The sequence below is a fragment of the Varroa jacobsoni genome, unplaced genomic scaffold (genome assembly GCF_002532875.2).
Source record: "Varroa jacobsoni isolate VJ856 unplaced genomic scaffold, vjacob_1.0 scaffold_663, whole genome shotgun sequence".
In the NCBI taxonomy this organism is placed as follows: domain Eukaryota; kingdom Metazoa; phylum Arthropoda; class Arachnida; order Mesostigmata; family Varroidae; genus Varroa; species Varroa jacobsoni.
The window spans coordinates 245,846-263,924 of record NW_019213565.1 but is presented as its reverse complement, the minus strand read 5'-3'; the positions used below and the strand labels follow the sequence as shown (position 1 = coordinate 263,924).

General features: G+C 42.5%; 1 protein-coding gene and 1 long non-coding RNA gene across 6 annotated transcripts; one reads left to right on the top strand and one right to left on the bottom strand.

Moving 5' to 3' along the window:
• Positions 1–220: 220 nt before the first annotated feature.
• On the top strand, positions 221–3,192 carry LOC111262460 (uncharacterized). Its single transcript, XR_002681618.2, has 2 exons — positions 221–1,148; positions 1,262–3,192. It is a non-coding gene; the product is annotated as an uncharacterized LOC111262460 (long non-coding RNA).
• A 10,166-nt stretch (positions 3,193–13,358) lies between these two features.
• Positions 13,359–17,588, bottom strand: LOC111262437 (uncharacterized). Of its 5 annotated transcripts, none has more exons than XM_086969131.1 (5): positions 16,606–17,313; positions 15,642–15,660; positions 14,509–14,533; positions 14,181–14,192; positions 13,359–13,943 (listed from the first exon to the last, which is right to left on the bottom strand). In XM_086969131.1, the coding sequence occupies exons 1-5, from the start codon at positions 16,704–16,706 to the stop codon at positions 13,567–13,569; spliced, it is 534 nt and encodes a 177-aa protein (XP_086825257.1). In that variant the 5' UTR covers positions 16,707–17,313; the 3' UTR covers positions 13,359–13,566. The 5 variants fall into 5 exon arrangements, 4 of the variants coding, with proteins under 4 accessions (XP_086825257.1, XP_022692437.1, XP_022692438.1 ...); XM_022836702.2 differs by having other exon boundaries at positions 15,642–15,762; positions 16,477–17,312; XM_022836703.2 differs by having other exon boundaries at positions 15,642–15,762; positions 17,027–17,312.
• Between the last annotated feature and the right edge of the window lie 491 nt (positions 17,589–18,079).

Genomic DNA, 18,079 nt, shown 5'->3' with positions numbered 1-18,079 from the left:
TCCATGGGTGTGGCGATTTGGTCTCATGGCCTTCATTGATCTGCTACTCTCACCGTTCACTCTTTACGACGTCGAGAAGTAGAACGGCTTTAAGTATATCTTTATATGATTTCTCTCGTTATTTGTTTTCTTTGTTTGTTTGAAACACTTTTCGGCGCACGTTCGCATAGCAGACGACACCACCCCCGATAGTAGCAGTCATTGTGCGTCAACCGTTTGTAATATACTGCACCATGCCGCCACCGCCACCGCCGCCGCCGTTGCCATCGTCGTCGTCTGTAAACTACGGAAGCTAATGTTTCGCCCGCGAATGCTCAAGTCGGTTTTATTGACTTGGCCACGAAGTCGGCCATCGTTCCGCCTATGTATTGATTTCTACGGTTTCACAGAGCTATTTTGTTGCTGACCGTCGTATGTCGATACGGTACGAGACAAAGAAAACATGGATCATACTTTTGTTGCGTAGGAAATTGGCGAGTCTTATGAGAATTTCTGTGAGTCTATAAGTCATTCGTTCAACGAGGGCTGTACGGTAGCCAGTTGAACAACAAAGTGTTACAAGTGAGCCCTTCGGACTCCGTCGGTGAATGTTTGCTTACCGTTGTTATTGAGTCTCGTGTGTACCATTGAGGTGGACGAAGCGCGGCTGTTGCGCATAGGAAAGCTTCAAGAGTTTGTACTCGTATATCGGGTGGAGTGATCCTATCCATGACGAAGCTGCTTAAGCCGGTTGGGCCTGAACGTCGAGAGTACTTCAGCCGCCGAAATACGAATAAAGAATAAGCGTATCACACGGCTAGCCAAAGGCTGATGTTGTTTTTTTTTGTCAGGCGGATTCTACTGGGCAACCCAACGACTGACACTTTGATGGAGCGAATTTAAGCCGAAGTGGACTGACAGCGGGATGACATCACTGAACGGAGCAAAGTGGAAATGACGATTTGATTTGTGTTATATGGTGTCGATTTAGCGTACATTAGCAACAGAGGCTCCCGTTTGGTAACTAATTTGGTACAAAACACCTTCTTCTTGTACGTGACGAAAAAAACTGGGCTTGCATATGGTATGGCTACGTATACGCCTTTGACTAAAATGGTTAATTAAACGACCTAGCTTTGGTCGCTCTTTAAGAATAACTCACCAGCAGAGTAAGTCCGTAGTTCTCACTTAATTCGACTATTATTATCAAGATTTTATGATGCTTCACTGGCGATGTCAAGTCGTCGATCTCTCCCAATAGTCTTTCTTTGTTTGTTTTCAGATGTCCGAACCGGTAGCATAGCCTCGTGTTATGACACACTCTTGTTACGCATCCTGCAGCACCCAGGTCCCGTCACAGTTGTCGCCAACCTTCGTCTTGATGATCACCGCGCCTGACCCTCGTGTCGAAACCCGATAATTAACATACATTTGTTACGAGGACCGTCGCTGCGAACAGATCGCCGAGGGTATCTCAAAGACTAATTTGCCCGTTTTCCATTTCTCGAGCTGTGTTTACATTCATAACTGGTAAATCGGCACTAACGACTGTGTTGATGATTCGCCCGTCTAATGGCGAATACTGATCGCTGGGGTGGAACGATGTCCCATACGGCGTCTGCACCGATTTTGAACTGACGATTTCTGGGCGCCTCCAAATTGTCACGTTAACGATAAACCAGCACCCTCGACTCGAATAAGACTAGTGAGAATCGCAAATATTCCAGTCTAGACCTATGATATCACCCGCTTGTTGGCCGTGTGCTGAAGGCGAGCCTCGATGGGTTAACATCTGTAACATCCTAGACGCATCGAGCGAATATTGACTGCAGCGCGAACGACATTGGGACTACGTATCGCAGACTGGGTCAGAATCCTTCGCAAAGCTGGTCCGAACACGCTCCCCGATTCGGTTTGGCGCCCAAGCAAAATTACGAAAACAGCTTGTCAACTGGGTCTGAATTAGCACGATGCAGCAATAAAATTTCTGTAGACAATCAAATGGAGCCGAGACGCGTAAGACTGGTAGTATGGACGGTAGTTAGGTCAACTTATCCCATTAACGACCGCTATTAGTCATATCATTTTGTGTTGAAACCAATTTAGGTTAACAAGAAGTAAGTTAGTTCAATTTGAGCGTCAAACATAGCTCAATCGATATGATTTCAGCGTTGTTTTAGGTACCCGCCGTTGATGCTATGGGCATCGTTAATGGCTCAATTCTGTGGAGAGTGGGGGGTGCGAATAAAGATGGTGGTAAAGACTGGCGCAGAAGGGGAGCGATTCGTGGGTGATGAATGAAGACTTTGGCGCCGACGAACTTCACAGGGATAGCAAAACTAGGAAAGGGTCTGTCACAGCCAGACCACAGAGGATTACTGTCGCTAGCAATGTAACTGAACGTGAATCTACCACTCTGGAGGGGCTTCACTCAGCCCCAATAGCATCTTTAACGAGACGTTTTTTTTATCCATCTGTTGTTCAAACTTTTCACATAAACAGGCTAACAGAATAATGTATGTGCGCATAATGTGTCGAATTTTATCTTGGGGGTGTTGGATCTATACGTCAGGGAATCATTGTTACGTGATCATGCTCCAGCATATTACAAGGTTTCGATGGTTGTTACCTGACTAGGCCTGTCCTTCCCAACTATCAAACACATTCGAATAATTTTCTAATTTTCATAAATTAGCGAGGCCTGAAGTAGCGAGCCCCGATTTTGCTCAACGACGGACAGGCGATTACCTAAGTCGATAGAAGACAAACAAACAAACAAACAAACGAGGTTTACTATGCAATAACATATACACAATTTGAACTAATTAGGTCTTTTGCTGTATCGATTATATGGTACGTCGACCTTGAACGAAGGTCATTAAGCCGCTGACTAGTTACCGGATGTATACATTCAAGTGCGATTGAGGCCAGGAACGTCGGCATTCGATATCCGTACCGAATGTCTTAATCAGACGGGCGACCTTCAGGCAACCATAAGCATTAAAGAAGGATAAATACGTAGGCATGGTAGTGCATTAGAGTTAGAACTAGGTTATGATTAGGGTAAATTGCTGATGTTCATCAACAATCCGGTCGGTACTCGATGGTTTGTCGATCAGTCGAGTTATACGAGTAAATCGAGTTGGGTCATCTCGTCAGGATTTGTAGATGATTAAATTGGACAAATAAAAGTATCATTCTACGATATGCTTACTGAGAGTTTTTAGTTCAGCTATTCACAGAGATTTTTTTCCATATCAATTTATGGACTAATACCTTAATTCATAATGTGCATGTCTATATGCCGTATTAGATTGAGATAGGCTATGGAGAAATGTGCCATTGACCTACACAACTCATATGAGAGACGGAAAGTTCTGAAATAGAATACTTAAGGTACATCATATATTTATCATCATATATAGTATCGAAGCCACTTGAACGTGATAAATCGCATCATCTTGGGGCACAGTGCGCTAATTACCTTTGTTCTGTACATTGTTGGTGTACCTGGGATTCGTTCTCCTATCGCAGAGATTTCCCATGACGTACTTCTGTTTGGTGTATTGAGGTTCGATTCATATGCGAACCTGGCGTCTACTTTGATTAAGACCTGAAGCTTCATTCCCACGTTACCCCATAGGAAACGTGAGTCTCTTTTACTCTGTTTCGTGTAGATATAACTAAACTGTTTTACCTGGGAGGAAACCGGCAGGGCACCCCTGCACCGTAGATCTTACAGCCTGTTTATTCTCGTACCTCAGGTGTACGAGTGAAGCTCTCTTCAAAGGCGCATCATATCGATTGTTATTCCGTCGCTGAGAAGCCTCGTATCGCGTAGATTTGTTTGTCGCCATACATACATATTAGTGGCGACTACGTCGTTCATTTTGTTACAGTTTCAAGCGGAAGAGGGCATAAGCGACTCGGCCTTCATCACGAAGTTCGCTAACCGAAGTCTCACCAACGCTGTACGTTACATCGAGACCTGATCGACCTAAAAAGCAAAGAACCCCGTCATGTTGCCCCCGGGGCTTCACTGTTTTCAATCGTGAGAAAAAAAGGAGCATTCTCACTAGTCAGTAGCCTCTAATTTCTACTGGTATTATAACAAGTCATCTACTGGTAGCGCTGACTGTTTAGCATTTTAGCTTTTAGCGGAGGTAGCCGAGATTTGGTTTAACGTAAGACGGTCCATGTTCTACGAGAATCTACAATGGGATATATTAGCTTGCACAAGGAAGGACGCGCAGCTCATGGGAACCCAGCCACACAATGAACGACACAAATTTGACTGGGAAATAACGGAAGGAAGAATAACGTTTCATTCGCGCTACGAAATCGAAATAAAGACAGACATTGACTGTGTATATTTGCATAGCGTTCCGAGCCGGCACAAAAGCGAAGTGTCTCTTCGACAAATTAACGGTCGGAACAGCTTCTGTACAACGAACTAATAGGGCCTAGACCTATTACGACGGGATGAAGGACTGTGATTTGAGGTGGGACCGCATCAACACATCAGAGATCAAACTGTGGTGAGACAACCCGGGTCGGTATACTGGCCAGCACATAGGAAATACAATTCCCGTCAGCGAATATTCATTCCATCGTTCATCACAATAAACACTTTGTATAGTGTGCTATTTTCTGCATTTGAATTTTCAGCCTGAGATTTTATCTTTGCTAATAGTTATTGCAATAGGTGAAAGGCTTTCATTGTTCTAATCCTACTTCATATTTGGGCTTGCTGTTAAGTTATATCAAATATATAGCGGTTCCAGATTTCAGAACACAGTGTCTAGTAAGGGTAGATGCTGATATGTTTCTGTTGATTATACAATAGCTAGACATTTATTGGTATGATCCTATGAGCTATAATTAAAGAATCTATCAATTGAGCCTTTCATCTAGAATTCGTTCGATCAATAGCTACTGTCATAATATTAGATTTTCTTATTCTATATCTATCTGTTGTTTAGGGGGTAAACGATGCCCCTTTGTGCAACTTTTTCAGACTGCCGTCACTAGAACAAGCTCATTTTGTCAAGAGACAAGATCATTTTGAAATGACCGAAGTTATATCGGATGGTACCCGATATTTTTAGAGCTCTTGCGTTGTGGCGGGCACTCGGGACTACGCATCGTTCATCGAGTGCTTCGGCGATGCTAACTATTTTTCGGGGTTTCGATACTTCATTTATTATTATGTGCGTATCAAGCAACAAGGTGCCGGCAACCCCACAGAAATATTAACCAGTAACTTCTGTCGGTGCGGATGAGCGAACACGGGGTGGTCATCAACGCTCCTCGTGTGAGTAACCAGCAAATGCAAAGTAGTGAAATAGATCCGGGAAGACTGATATTAAGAGAGTACAAAATATCACATGAATGAACTGCAAATCGCTCATCCGACATTACTTTGCGTTCTAACAAATGGTTCCGATTAGTGCCCCTGCTCGATTGAAAACAATTAACGTATGAGCGATTAATGGAGGCACCTTGATCATCATTAGCGATGCGTAGCAGTAACTAAGATAACAAAAAAAAGAAACGGTCAGTAGTGGCATAACATCTAATGGCCGAAGTAATCAACTAATATTATAGCTGTTCCTAAACAGAAGTAAAGCGTTATAGCCTACACTTAAGTTTCCACCTTTTCGCACTACTAAACGCGAGCCGCGCGACGAAACGTTACAGATCATCAAAAGACTGTTTCCATCGGACCTTTACGGGCTTTGCAGTAGACCTAACGAATTCAGAGTGGCTAAAACAGTTGGGTCAAGATACGCAGGCGACGTTCTTTGAGCCAGTATGGTGGGCGGCAATTCTATCTGCTCATCGTCCAGTTCGTATATGCCGCTATGGGATGCCGTAGGTACACACAACTGCACCGCGTCAGAGAGTAGCCTCTTCGGATCGGATTGAGTTCCGATGGCTTAACGCGCGATGCGCTCGAGCTTTTCGTTCAACCTCAAGAGTCGTGCGAATTGAGGATATATCCTTCTCCATGGACTCAGCGCCGCGTCTTACTCTAGAGTGGTTCGGGAAATCTATAACAGTGTTTTACCAGTCGCCACAAAAGAAATGAGACTGTTAGTGCAGATTTTTACTCGTCGGCATCCTAGTTTGGTGTTTTCTGACAGGCAACAAAAAACGAAAACTAAAACAAAGTCCAATGGAGCATAAACGTAAGGGAGATAAAGCCATGCCGATGGAACTTTATTCTACATATAACGGCGTTCCGACATAAAGGACCTATTGACTTACATTCAATCCAATATCCGTTTGTGTACAATAGCATCATTAATTTTTATACGGGGTTCATCATAATGACACGCCGATCGAAAGCCAAACAGTACGTTAGCGCCTGACAGATTGTCTTAAAAGCGCGATCACAAAAACGTCACTTTTAAGTAAATGAAATGTCACGTATAATAACCTATTTACATTCATAGATGTATGTATCAATATCTATCTATAGATTGCGTATATGTTCACAGGGCTGTGCTTCTTTCATCGAGCCTGTGACTTATATGTTTTATAGGCGTTTCATTTGTCTATAAATATTGCTGCTATATTGTTGCTACGATAAATCTCAGCAACGACAACTACGCTTACTTGTTAGTACTTTTATAGGGTATTTTTTTTCTGATTAACTGAATCTGTTAGCGCCACAGGATTGGCCTTGTGCAAACGACCCGCTGTTACCGCTGCTGCTTCGTCTTCATTGGGTATCACCATTGCCTTAAGGGGCCCACAAATTCTAAAATTTCGAATTCCGCTAGGTACCTGTACGGCTAACCGCTGTTAAATTATAGCTCGACTTGAGCCGGCGTCTTGTTAGCGCGATCAAATATCTAACTATCTTAGACATCGGGAGCGTCAGTGACGCCTTCTTGTCGCCGTTCCCGGTGCCGTATGGAGTAAATCGAGCGAACGTCGAAGAATTGCGCCTGAGTTTCGCAGTCAACGGGACGTACAGCTGAGGCTGGTCGCGAGCCTCAGCAGGTGCTTCGCCAGTAGGTACTGGTTCGAATGCAACTACTGACATGAAAAACAGCGACCAGAACAGAAACGAAGAGGAAACAAGGTGTACTAAGGAAATGTGATGAAATCTTCACCCCACAAAATGAAGCTTAAGGCTTAAGTGATGTCGCCAATAATTTCACTGATAAATGATTCTTGGTCAATCCGTCGAAACAACGGTATTGTATTCACATTTCGGTCAGGGGGTTGCCGTAATTCTCATGTGATACAGTATTTGATACAAGAAATATGACGTATGATTTTGCCTTAATACGTCCTTAGACGTTGTTTTAATTCAGCGAACAAGGCACTATTGAGGTGGGTCGATGTTTTTATGGTGTGAATTTCATAAGGGGAATATTGTAAGCGTATGATTATTGCGGTATAGACTGCGGAAATCGCATACTTTTCCCATTGACTAACCTAGACACACTATATAAAATGTAATTGTCCTGATTAAAAAGAAAAGCCAACCAGAAGGAACAAAAACTCGGCGCCATTTTAATATTAACTGTGTCTTTCCTGTCCTACAATGCACATCTAGCACGACCAGGTTCACGTCTTACTGCCACTAAAAACGATTACTAAACATCATTATAATGAATCCTGCACGCATCGCTTTTGAGCTATTTCGCGCGTTCTTTTCCAAAATCGGTCTTCCAAATCAACTAGCTTTGTAAAAACACAGCCTTTTCTATAGCCTTTCTTTTCTAGAAGAGCGGATCTTCTATTGTTAGTGATTCTCGTAGTAAAATTTGCTTGATGGATGCGTATCGCATCGTAGACAAGGGCTGTTCTACGCATACTACCACATCTATCATCAGCTGATCTAAATCGACTACTTTACAATACTCCGAAACATTGAGAGCTGGCCACGTCCGCGGCCTCAATGGCACCACCACTACCTTTCTACGAGGTGTGTCGTCTGCTTTGAGTAAATTTTCACAGTTTTTAGTCCTTGACTTTCTTCACATGGCCAAGTACCAGTTTCGGCGAAGACTACGTTCTTACGTATGTATGTATTTCGTGCGAGATGATACGTCACTGGGCCGCGTACAGAATCCGTAGAGCGGTACGACACACGTTTGCTCAGTGAAGTAAAATGCCTCTTGCCCTTCCCCGTCCCAGAGAGCTCGCTTTAAACGCTACCTGTTTACTTACAATTAAGTGTTGACTTGGTTCCTTTGTTTTTCCAAATAGACCAACCTGCCGGATATCACCCAAAAGAGAAGAAAGAAGCTGACGCCGTGAAGACACTCTACGTACTACTTATTGTGCAAACGGTTAAGTCGCGTCATGTGCGTGCCGAACGACAGTAATGTCGGTGCGTTGACACTATTTCTGTTGTTGGTGGAGTCTAAGTAGGGAGCTGTCCCGGATACGTGTTTATGGTAGATTTTCGTTGATCTGTATATGTTTGCTGGCCATATAGCTTATGCTGGCTTAAGTTAGTTTCGAGGAGATAGATAGTTCGAGGAGGAGGAGGAGGCAGGGATCATCGATACGGCGCGAAGGACGTGTCGGACGTTGATCTACTTCTCGCGGTATATCGTATCATATTATACCGACATAAACAAATATGCAAAACTAACAAAGCTTAATGCAAATTGTCCTTCACTTATTGTGTTCGTATCCAGCGTTGCGTCAACAAACTTGCCGAATGTCTAGTTAAATTAAGCGTTAACTAATAACGCTTGGAGTGTTGAAACGACGACGTCCAACCAACTGAAGATTTTAAAACTAAGATGAAACGATTGCGTTCACGGGTTAACAATCGTTATTTAATTGGGTATAAATTATGGCAACTATCGACATGAATAGCGGTAATAGTTTTTTTTTTCTTTTTTTTTTTGATATATTTCTGTGTTTAGTTAGATCCCACAATGGGCTAGAAGCTGTTTCGGGTTAAGTCGAAATGGTCAAGAACTTTGCTTCGGTTTCAATGTTCAGCCAATACCCAGTTTTCTCTCTTTCTCGGAAGTACGCAAAGACCTTTTGATATATTGGCTGGACGCGCAATCCGCACGCTTGTTAACCGACGCTGGTCATTAATATGAAGACGTCGCTCTGCTAATCACTTCGCGTGTGTCGTTCCTGATAAAGCGTATTCGTTGAGGTGACGAACGATCGTCGATCTGTCTTGACAAGTTCAACATGTCGTTCAGTCGAGGCAGCGGACCGCCTCAATAACACACAATGTCGAAAAAAACAACAGAGGAAAAATTGCATCGATTCCTCTTCATGTGATTCGTACTAAATAGAAATTAAAACATTCTCGAGAATGGAGCCGCTCTTGGGCTACGTACAAGTGGTGATTGTTTGATGTCTTTGACCACGATACAGTACATTCTGCTCTGTGTGAAGGTAGCGTTGGTAAAGAGCTTATTGAAGGGAAACGATATCGGCGCCAAGGTCCAATAATGGGGTCGCCTAATAGGATACCCAGTCGCGTGAGGACACCCGACGCGTTACAAGCTCTTGAATGACAGTTAACGTTTCCGAGATGTCGTCGACAGTGAATCTGAAGTAGAAAACCGTCGTCAACATCTAAGGGCGTCAGTCCCTAGGTGCAGAAGTCAGATAAACGTATTCGACTAAGTTTATTTGGCCACAGATTATATATCATACTGCGCTCCTGCTATACTAGTCTATCCGTAACCTTTACTTTAGTACCGTTCCTTCAATAATAGAGGATCGCAAATAACGAAGGCCGGAATCGGTCGGCTTGTGCTGTCCTTCAACACCCGTTGCTGCCAAAAAATGGCACCAGCTCTTTTTACAGTGTTCGAAAGCTACGAGAATCTTTTTCTTTCCACAGCAATGCTTAACATTGGTTTTTTGCCGAAGCGCGTACGCCACCGTATGGAATGCATCGAGAGTGAGATCAACGTCCGGCAGACCGTAAGAGGCGCAGCGGTCAAGCAAAAAATAGTAGCAGGCACCCGCTGATCCTACGACCAGATAACCGTTCAGAATGGAGGCAAATCGCCAGCGGAAAATAACAGGTTCGAACATGGTTACGAGTGCAATGTTCTTGCAGCAAATGAAAACGACCGTCGATGTCGGCAAGGTTGTGGTTAGTAATGATGACGTTACTAATGAGGAACGAGACCGCTTTTTTGAGAAGAGAGCGATAGAAATCGATACGATTGGATCTAGTGATCACGATATGACCGCGTTATTTGAGGCTGACGAAAACGCTTGTTCGGTGAATGGCATCTTTCTCAGTGGCTGCAATCGGAGCACGGATGCCCCATGGGGGCAATAAATGCGGACAAGCTGATCTTTTTTTCAGTTAGCTTCTCAAATTGTCAGTCGGGCCAGTTTACTTCAGCCAAACAATTGTTGAGACCCTGATGAGAAAATACTATCCTCGTCGTATGTATCTATGCTATTGGTACCTGACAAAGGCAAATTTATGATAACAAGCCATTGCACAGATATATAAGTAACAGTATACATGGTGTATTGTAGGATGGTTAATAACCAAGCTCGATTTTAATGTGACATTTAATACAGGAGGCGAATATATCTACCTAAGCGTTTCTTTGAATAAACCCTATGTGCTTGAATATTTGCTGGATCAGCCATTTGGTTCAATACACGCTAACTCGGTCCATTCCTTAGTCATCAATGCATCTGTATCAATCTACATTTTTCAAAGTACTTTATGCAAGTCAAAATACTTCGATACTCAATGTCTCTAAGACCAGTTCCCTGTTCCGTTTTAGATCCGACGGCACAAATCTGTCTGTTACATCCATCTGACATGCACACATACCCCAGGCCCACAAGTCAAGTAATTCACTGTCAACAAGCACACCTAAGAAACATACCCCATTAACAGTAAACCAGAATACGCAGCTTCTTCGAATATGTAACATTCAAACAATTTTTCGACAAGCCAGTTTCCTTTTCGCACAGCCACTCTCGTTCTGTCCAATATATATATATATATATATATATATAGGTAAACGTTTACGCTATGGACGTCGCGTTACGACGCTCGCGTGGCCTAACGCCGCAGCTGCGCGCGTCCAGCTGTCTTCGTCAATAAGGCCTGCCTGTGTGCCTATTTGTCCGTTTGCGTTTTTGGACGCCGTAGTGGTCCAAGCCTACGCTGTTGTCGTCATCATCTGCAGCAGTAGCAGTCTATTCGGCCGCAAGCGGTGGAGGCTGCAACGTCTATCGACTCTAGCCAAGTGCCGCGAGCTGGCACACGCGCAAGATCGGCCCGACGCGAACATAGACGGAATAGTGCACAAAGCGGCACAAAAAGAAATATTCATTTATAAAACGACACCGGGCCCGCAGCTATCGACAAAATCGACGCACTGTCGGCCAGGGAGCTCAACGAACGGGTACATCGCGCCCGCTCGTGGATGATAGTAGTAACCGTAATGATAATGGGAGTAATGGCGGCAATGACTCATAATAAGATCGAAAATGTGCAACAGCCGAAGACAACGGCGGATACAAGAGACTATAAAAAAATCGAGATACTCTCGGTTTTCACGAGCATTTGATGAAGCAGGATTATTTTTGTGCCAGAAGTAAAAAATGCCGTTATCGAAGTACTGATATGCATTACTGTCAGGTGCGTGTGATGTACTATAGCTTAAAGTGTTTAAATCTAGGTTTCTGAATCAGATCCGTCGGCCAGCTGTAAAAGTCCGCCTATAAACTTTCGACAAGAGGATGTATCTAGTTGAAATTATAGAAAAATTATTAGTTCGTTAATGATATGAAAGTATTGTGTTATTGCCGATCTGGCAGACCGAAGTAGCACTTAATGGGAATCTTCGTCTTCACTACATCAAAGAAGCAGATTTCTGTCTTGTTGGCATACTTTTTGGAACCACAAATAAGCTGTTCGTTGGGTTGGTCAGAATGGTTTTGTCGTTACTAATTTCATTACTAAGATAGCGGGCCACGTAGTAGTAAACATAAGTCAAGGGTCTTTGCTACCTCCATAGCAAACGCCTTCGCGAAAATCTCGCTCCTCAGTAAACTGCTACCATAACAACAAGAAAGATCGATTTAACATTTGCTATGGGTGTTTCGTTAAACAATTTAACAACAGCTAGACCCATCTATGATTGTTGGCCTAATTATTAAAGGGCTTTCAAGCGGTGTTCAGATGTTTCTCCTATCCTCTTAATATTCCAGCCCATATGTGAGCCTTCTTCCCAGAGTCATTGCCTAGGTTTAAGGGCGTATCTTTTGCTTTTCAATAATAGCCGTCCGGTCACTCAGCTACTGAGTTGCGTACTCGTCGATGTACGTAACGCTCCTCTAAAAATACCGCTCCACAAAGACATTCTCTCGGTTCACCTCTTTCAACGAAATGCGCGCTCGCCATCGTCAGCCGAAACTCACTAGCTAGGACCACCCAGGCAGTACTGAAGGCGAAGACCAAACGAGACTTGACAGCAAGATTCTATTTCATCAGATTAGCACTCCGGTGAAGCTCGCCTTCAGGGTTCACTAGAGCTAACAACATAACTGTTGTCGACTGCTACTGGCAAAGACCTTATTGAGACATGGGCAGGACTCGACAACACGACGGTCCTATTGTTGTTAGTCCTAGTGTTAGGATTGCAGCCACCAGTGTGCCACCGACGACGTTAAGCATCTCGAAACATCCCGAAAAAACATCGAAATCTGCCATTATGTTAATGTGTGTTGATTGGATGTTGTCGTCGACAAGTTATGAAGTGGTGTCTTTTGTTGTGTCTTCAGTAACAAAAAATAACAATCACAGTAATAGGAACATAACTAGATGCGACACATAGACGCATGAAGAACAAACGAAAAGTAACATATATAAACATACAAAAGAATTTGAGCGAACGTTAGGCGATGCCGAGACTCTTAAGTCAGCGAATGTCATTAAATTGGATTGGTCACGAGTCGATAGAACGATATCGAACAGATACTTTGTTTTGGGTTAACGGCAAACTACTATATCTGAGCTACTGGCGACCTAGTTGCAACGAGTAACAACGTAAGTTCTTATAGCTTGTATATAGCTGGATATTTAAATAAAATGATATAAAAAGTGTGCTCCGCTTAATCTAACGCTGAAGCTTATTTATGATTTTATATATATATATATATATTATTAGATAGATCGCGGAGAGGACACCCATTTGTTTCGTCCATAGAATCAATGTGTCAGCTTTTTTTTGTAATTGTCACAGTTTGATATCTATCTATTGCTAATCTTATTGACTAGTTAGGTTACGTCCCCATATTTAAAAGTGAATTCTAGCACATAGTCTCAACCGGCGCCGACACAGATACGCTATCACCAATAACTAGACAATAAAACAAAGACAAATGCCGAGGAAGGTTGATAAGCCTTGAACGGACGCGTTTTTCTTGTTATTATTAGCAATAGTTGCGCGATTTGTTATGCGCCAACGAACTACCGACGCCGTATAGATCTTCAACGTATATCAACGTTGTAATTCTTCCTTCCGTTGAAGCTCGAAGTCAGATAGCTACATGAGCAAATTTTGTCTCTAGTCGAACGGTTCCGATGTTGGAGATCGATTACTGCTGGTAACCGCAGTCTTCTTCGCTACTTTGATCGACTGGAATAGGGGGCTGTGATTGTTGGACTGGCATGGGGCGCAACATGGGACCAGGTTTAGCTCGTTTTATACTCTGCTCGAGATTCGGTTTTGCAACAAGCTGCGAACTTTTGAGCCTGCCCAATTCACCCATACGGCACGCGCCCAACGTGCTGCCCATTAGTCGAGACCCTATCATATTAGCCTTCATCATTGAGCCTTGCAGGTTTGCCGTGCTAAGGACAGAACCACATGGGACAGAGCCTTTAAGACGTCTAGCCTCTTCGTGTGAGCTCCCGCTCAAAATAGACGCCACAGATTCATTTGATCTGGAGCCGCGAGTCGATTTTTTTTTGCCTAACCAAAAAACATGAACAGAAATTTATAATACAGTTATTAAGTATTAGGATTACAAATTGCTAGAATATGCATCTTCTACGAACGACAGAATGTTAATGAACAGTTGGAAAGAAGGATACTTCAGACCCTCGCGACCGTCTATAATTAATATCATATTAAGTAAAATAAAAAAAAAAAAGCATTATAACATTTGTGTTAACCTGGAAGATAAGGCATTGGTGGGAAATTACTAACCTTTCGATTTTCCTGTAGAAACAAATTCCCGTATCACGTTAGTACATACAAATACAGAAACGTAGTTAATAAGATCTACTCGGTTAAGTTAGGAACTCCTGATACGGCCTTCGCCGGGTCCAGCATAGAGAGCAGCGCGTCAAGGAAAGCACATGTTTCCTTCTATATCCTTAGCACAATACTAGAAAATCAATTGCTAAAATCGTCAAAGCTAACAAACATGTACAAATGTAGACTGTACAAAAAAAGCCAGGTTGGTCGTGTTATTTTTATTAAGTCGTTTGCACATCGTATATTCGTAGTCTGATCCGAACAAAATCTTTCCCACCTTTGCTGCTTTTCTTTTTCTTTTTCTGCAAAAGAGATCAATAAGAAAGAACCTCGTAAATAAAACAGTGTTTTGTTTCCTCTTTTAGTTTTCAGATATTTTTACTCCAATAATCCGTTTATAAGTTGTTTTCAGCTAAGTTGCCTTGTGTGTCTTTGGAATCAGCTTTTCGCCATTTTTATTGTTAAAATTGAAAAGCAAGGACACGCGATTCAGCACACCGCTGAACTGACATGATCCTTGCGGTCCTTGAACTAATACAGAACTCACGTTGTTATTTTTTTGGACCATGGTCTGATACAATGAGAAGGAAAGGGTACTTTTCTATTAAACTATTACACTAGTCCATTTTTTAGTACGGTTGCTAAAGACGTTTTTTTGCCAAATAAACTATTTGAAATGGATATACAATATGGGCAATAGGGAACCAGGTTAGGAGTCCAGCTAAATAAACTGAATCAAGAGCACAGGGACACACGCTTTTTTGTTTCCGAATCTCTCACACGGTACCGAACAACATGCAGCTACCATGACGGGCTTCAGAATGCTTACACTTTAAGTGAAGGGGTGTTTACGCCAATATAAGTAACGAAAAAGTAGTTTCGAGGGTATATTTGCTCCCGGAGTTATGACAAATCTCCGTTTTAAAACGACCATTTTTATGTATATCGCCCAATTCTATCGAACGAACGAAGCTATCCAACGGAAAGATACGAACAAGTAATCGGTTCCCACGACAACGCCAGATCACACGTAGAGAAAATCGCTAAAACAGCCACGCAGGATTTGGGTGAGACATTTTGTTGCACCCATCATATGCTTCAGACTACGGTCTGATGACATACCAATGGTATGTATACTTTTCCCAACTATTGACAAATTCGTAATCGTCCATCTTGCAATTAAAAAGCTGAATAATTTTTTTGGACGAGTTGCTTAACACCAAACCTGCAAATTTGTCGCGAAGTGGAGCAGATTGAACCCTAGAAAATCTAATTGGTCTCTATATAATAGAATTTTTTTTTTTAGTAGAAAGTGCTAAGCGGATAAAAATATATAAAGATAAAAAAAAGAAAAAAACAATTTGACCGGATGCGAAAATCACAGACGAATAGATTGATCTTTGCACTTACCTCTTTTTTGTCGCGACCCCTGCCCAAATAATACATAAAGAATCATATTAATACGGTTTCGAGTGCTGAGAACGCAACGCTGACTGCTTTAAAGTCATCAGCAAGTCATTGGTGTATCAATCTATAAGGGAATAATTGATTTTCATTATTTATAAACAGATCCCTAATGTATGTAAATGATGAACATTCTGATGTAAGGTCTATCAATAGAATAGTAACCCTTTCATTGCTAAGTTACGTCTAATAGTTATTTTTTGGAACCTCAAGGGTTGTACTTGGTGCCGCGAGCCCGGCACAATACCCATGAAAAATTATTCCGTGTCTTGCATACATGGCACATAATTTTCTAAGCATTTTTTTTATGCACATAATATCTTTATTGTCGTTTGTTTAGTCTGTCCTTGAGATGAACTAATGAATGATTTACCTAAATGATGAACAATATAGCAAGTATTACGATGCTCTTTAGTCCAAACGCTACATAGGACAACACTGGAAAAAAAAAAACGTCTCGAACGCTGTTTAATAAAATATTTCCACATCCGGTACTGCTGATAACAACATGAAACCCAAAGCATGATATTGAGATTTACGGCCAGATGTGAACCCGCACCCCTAAGTGTCATTTAGTTGACATTACTATCGCACCGTCACCCGAAGACACTGAGAGTCTCCCCACTTGATAATCATGCCGACGGCTTATAAATTAGTCGCGCGACGCATACGATGCAAGAACATAATAATACATAATAAATAACAACATAAAATAAAAAAACAGAACGAAGTTGGCCGTGTCACGTTAAAAAAAAAAAGACTATTCCTGATCGAGCATTACCTGTCAGCTAGTGTACTGGACACACCGATCGAGCGCCCCTTTTCCTTTTCACCACTGCTAATTCTGTACCCAGCTTTTGTGCCCCCCCGTAAGTGTTACAATTTCTCGTAGCAGTGTCAACTCGCTCACCAGCTAAGCGCTAAATCGCTCATCTTGGCAAGCGTTTGATCTTCTGTGGTACGCGTCAGCGTGAAAGTCTTGCCGTTCCCACTACAACTATTTACTGCCATTAAACACCTATAATCTGTACCAAAAGCTACACGCAACGACAGCGGCAGCAGCAGCAACAGCAACAACAACAACGGTAAAAGTGGAAGCCGCGTTAGCGGATCCTGAAAAGCCGACTTTCCCTACGAGTTTTCTCAAACTAGTTCTCTTCGGTTGCCATTTTGGTAGGACTGTTTCCTGCGAGAGCTTCACCAACGGTTCGAGACACACATCAGGGCTTCAGGTGACGTCCGCAGGCTGAACCGGAGTTTTCTAAAGAGATTTTGCATTACAAATTGTTAGACCACTTTCGTTGGCTACGTGCGCATTAGATAACACTTACTTGCTCCTTTTGGGCATCGCGCACCAGATGCTTCGTTTTCTCCCAGAGGTAAAGGTTATTCTAGCTGCAGGTGACCAGCATCGAGCAATTCCCAATTATGTTGCTCTTATCAGTAGAAAGCCTAATTCGAAGTAGGCATGCCAAATGCCTTCGTGATGGCACAAAGCTAACTTGTCTGTCTACAGAACATTGGGGACACTCATGGAGGGGTCATCTAGGTTCGAATTCGAGCGGAGACACGGTTTATTTGGTGCTGCTAGAAAGAGCCGCTGCGACCTGGGGCAATTACTAAGGCGAAAGTACCAAATTTCACTGGCAACTTTATTCAGTTTGATTTAGACAGACGTACATAGTTCAGGGGTGCGATCGTTTTAAAATTCCCCTTTTTCTGTTGTTCTCTTCCTAAAAGTAACACAGCCGTCCAGTAAGCAGCTCCGAAGGTTAACGAGTAGTTAGAAAACGTGTATTTTTAGCTAACCTAACCCCTGTCACAGCGAATTCACGTCGCAATAAAGGTGTTATTCTTTTGACGTCTATTCAAAGAGACGTTTGCAAGACAGCGGTGTTGTTGAAGTTGGCTGCTGGGTCCAGGAATGAAATGTGAAGATAGGTCAGTGTTGTGGGCCAGAGTTGACTGGCAGTCAGGGGTGTAAATTCTATTATAGGGGTTGAAGTATATGCTATAAATGCGTTTGGCACAAGGCTAGCCAGTGTAAGCAGAATTGCTAAAGGTATATGTCCCCGATACGTAGACAGCCTATACAAGCCTTTGCGGAAGTCATACATTAATATTGTTGATTCACGTTACTATTACCAATTATAGCGTTTCTAAGTAGTCGCCTGGTTCTAGGAATCCCTGGTTCAAGTCCCCAAACGACAAATCTTACGCAAGCTATGTGGATAAAAAAAAAAACAAAAAAACAAAACAACTTTCTTATATAAACAGTGGCCTACAAAGATTTGCCTGGACTAATTATGTTCGGTAATTCGTAATAATTTTTAGGCTTCTCATTATACCCCGTGTGGCTGTTGGTGTCATAATTTCGTATCAAT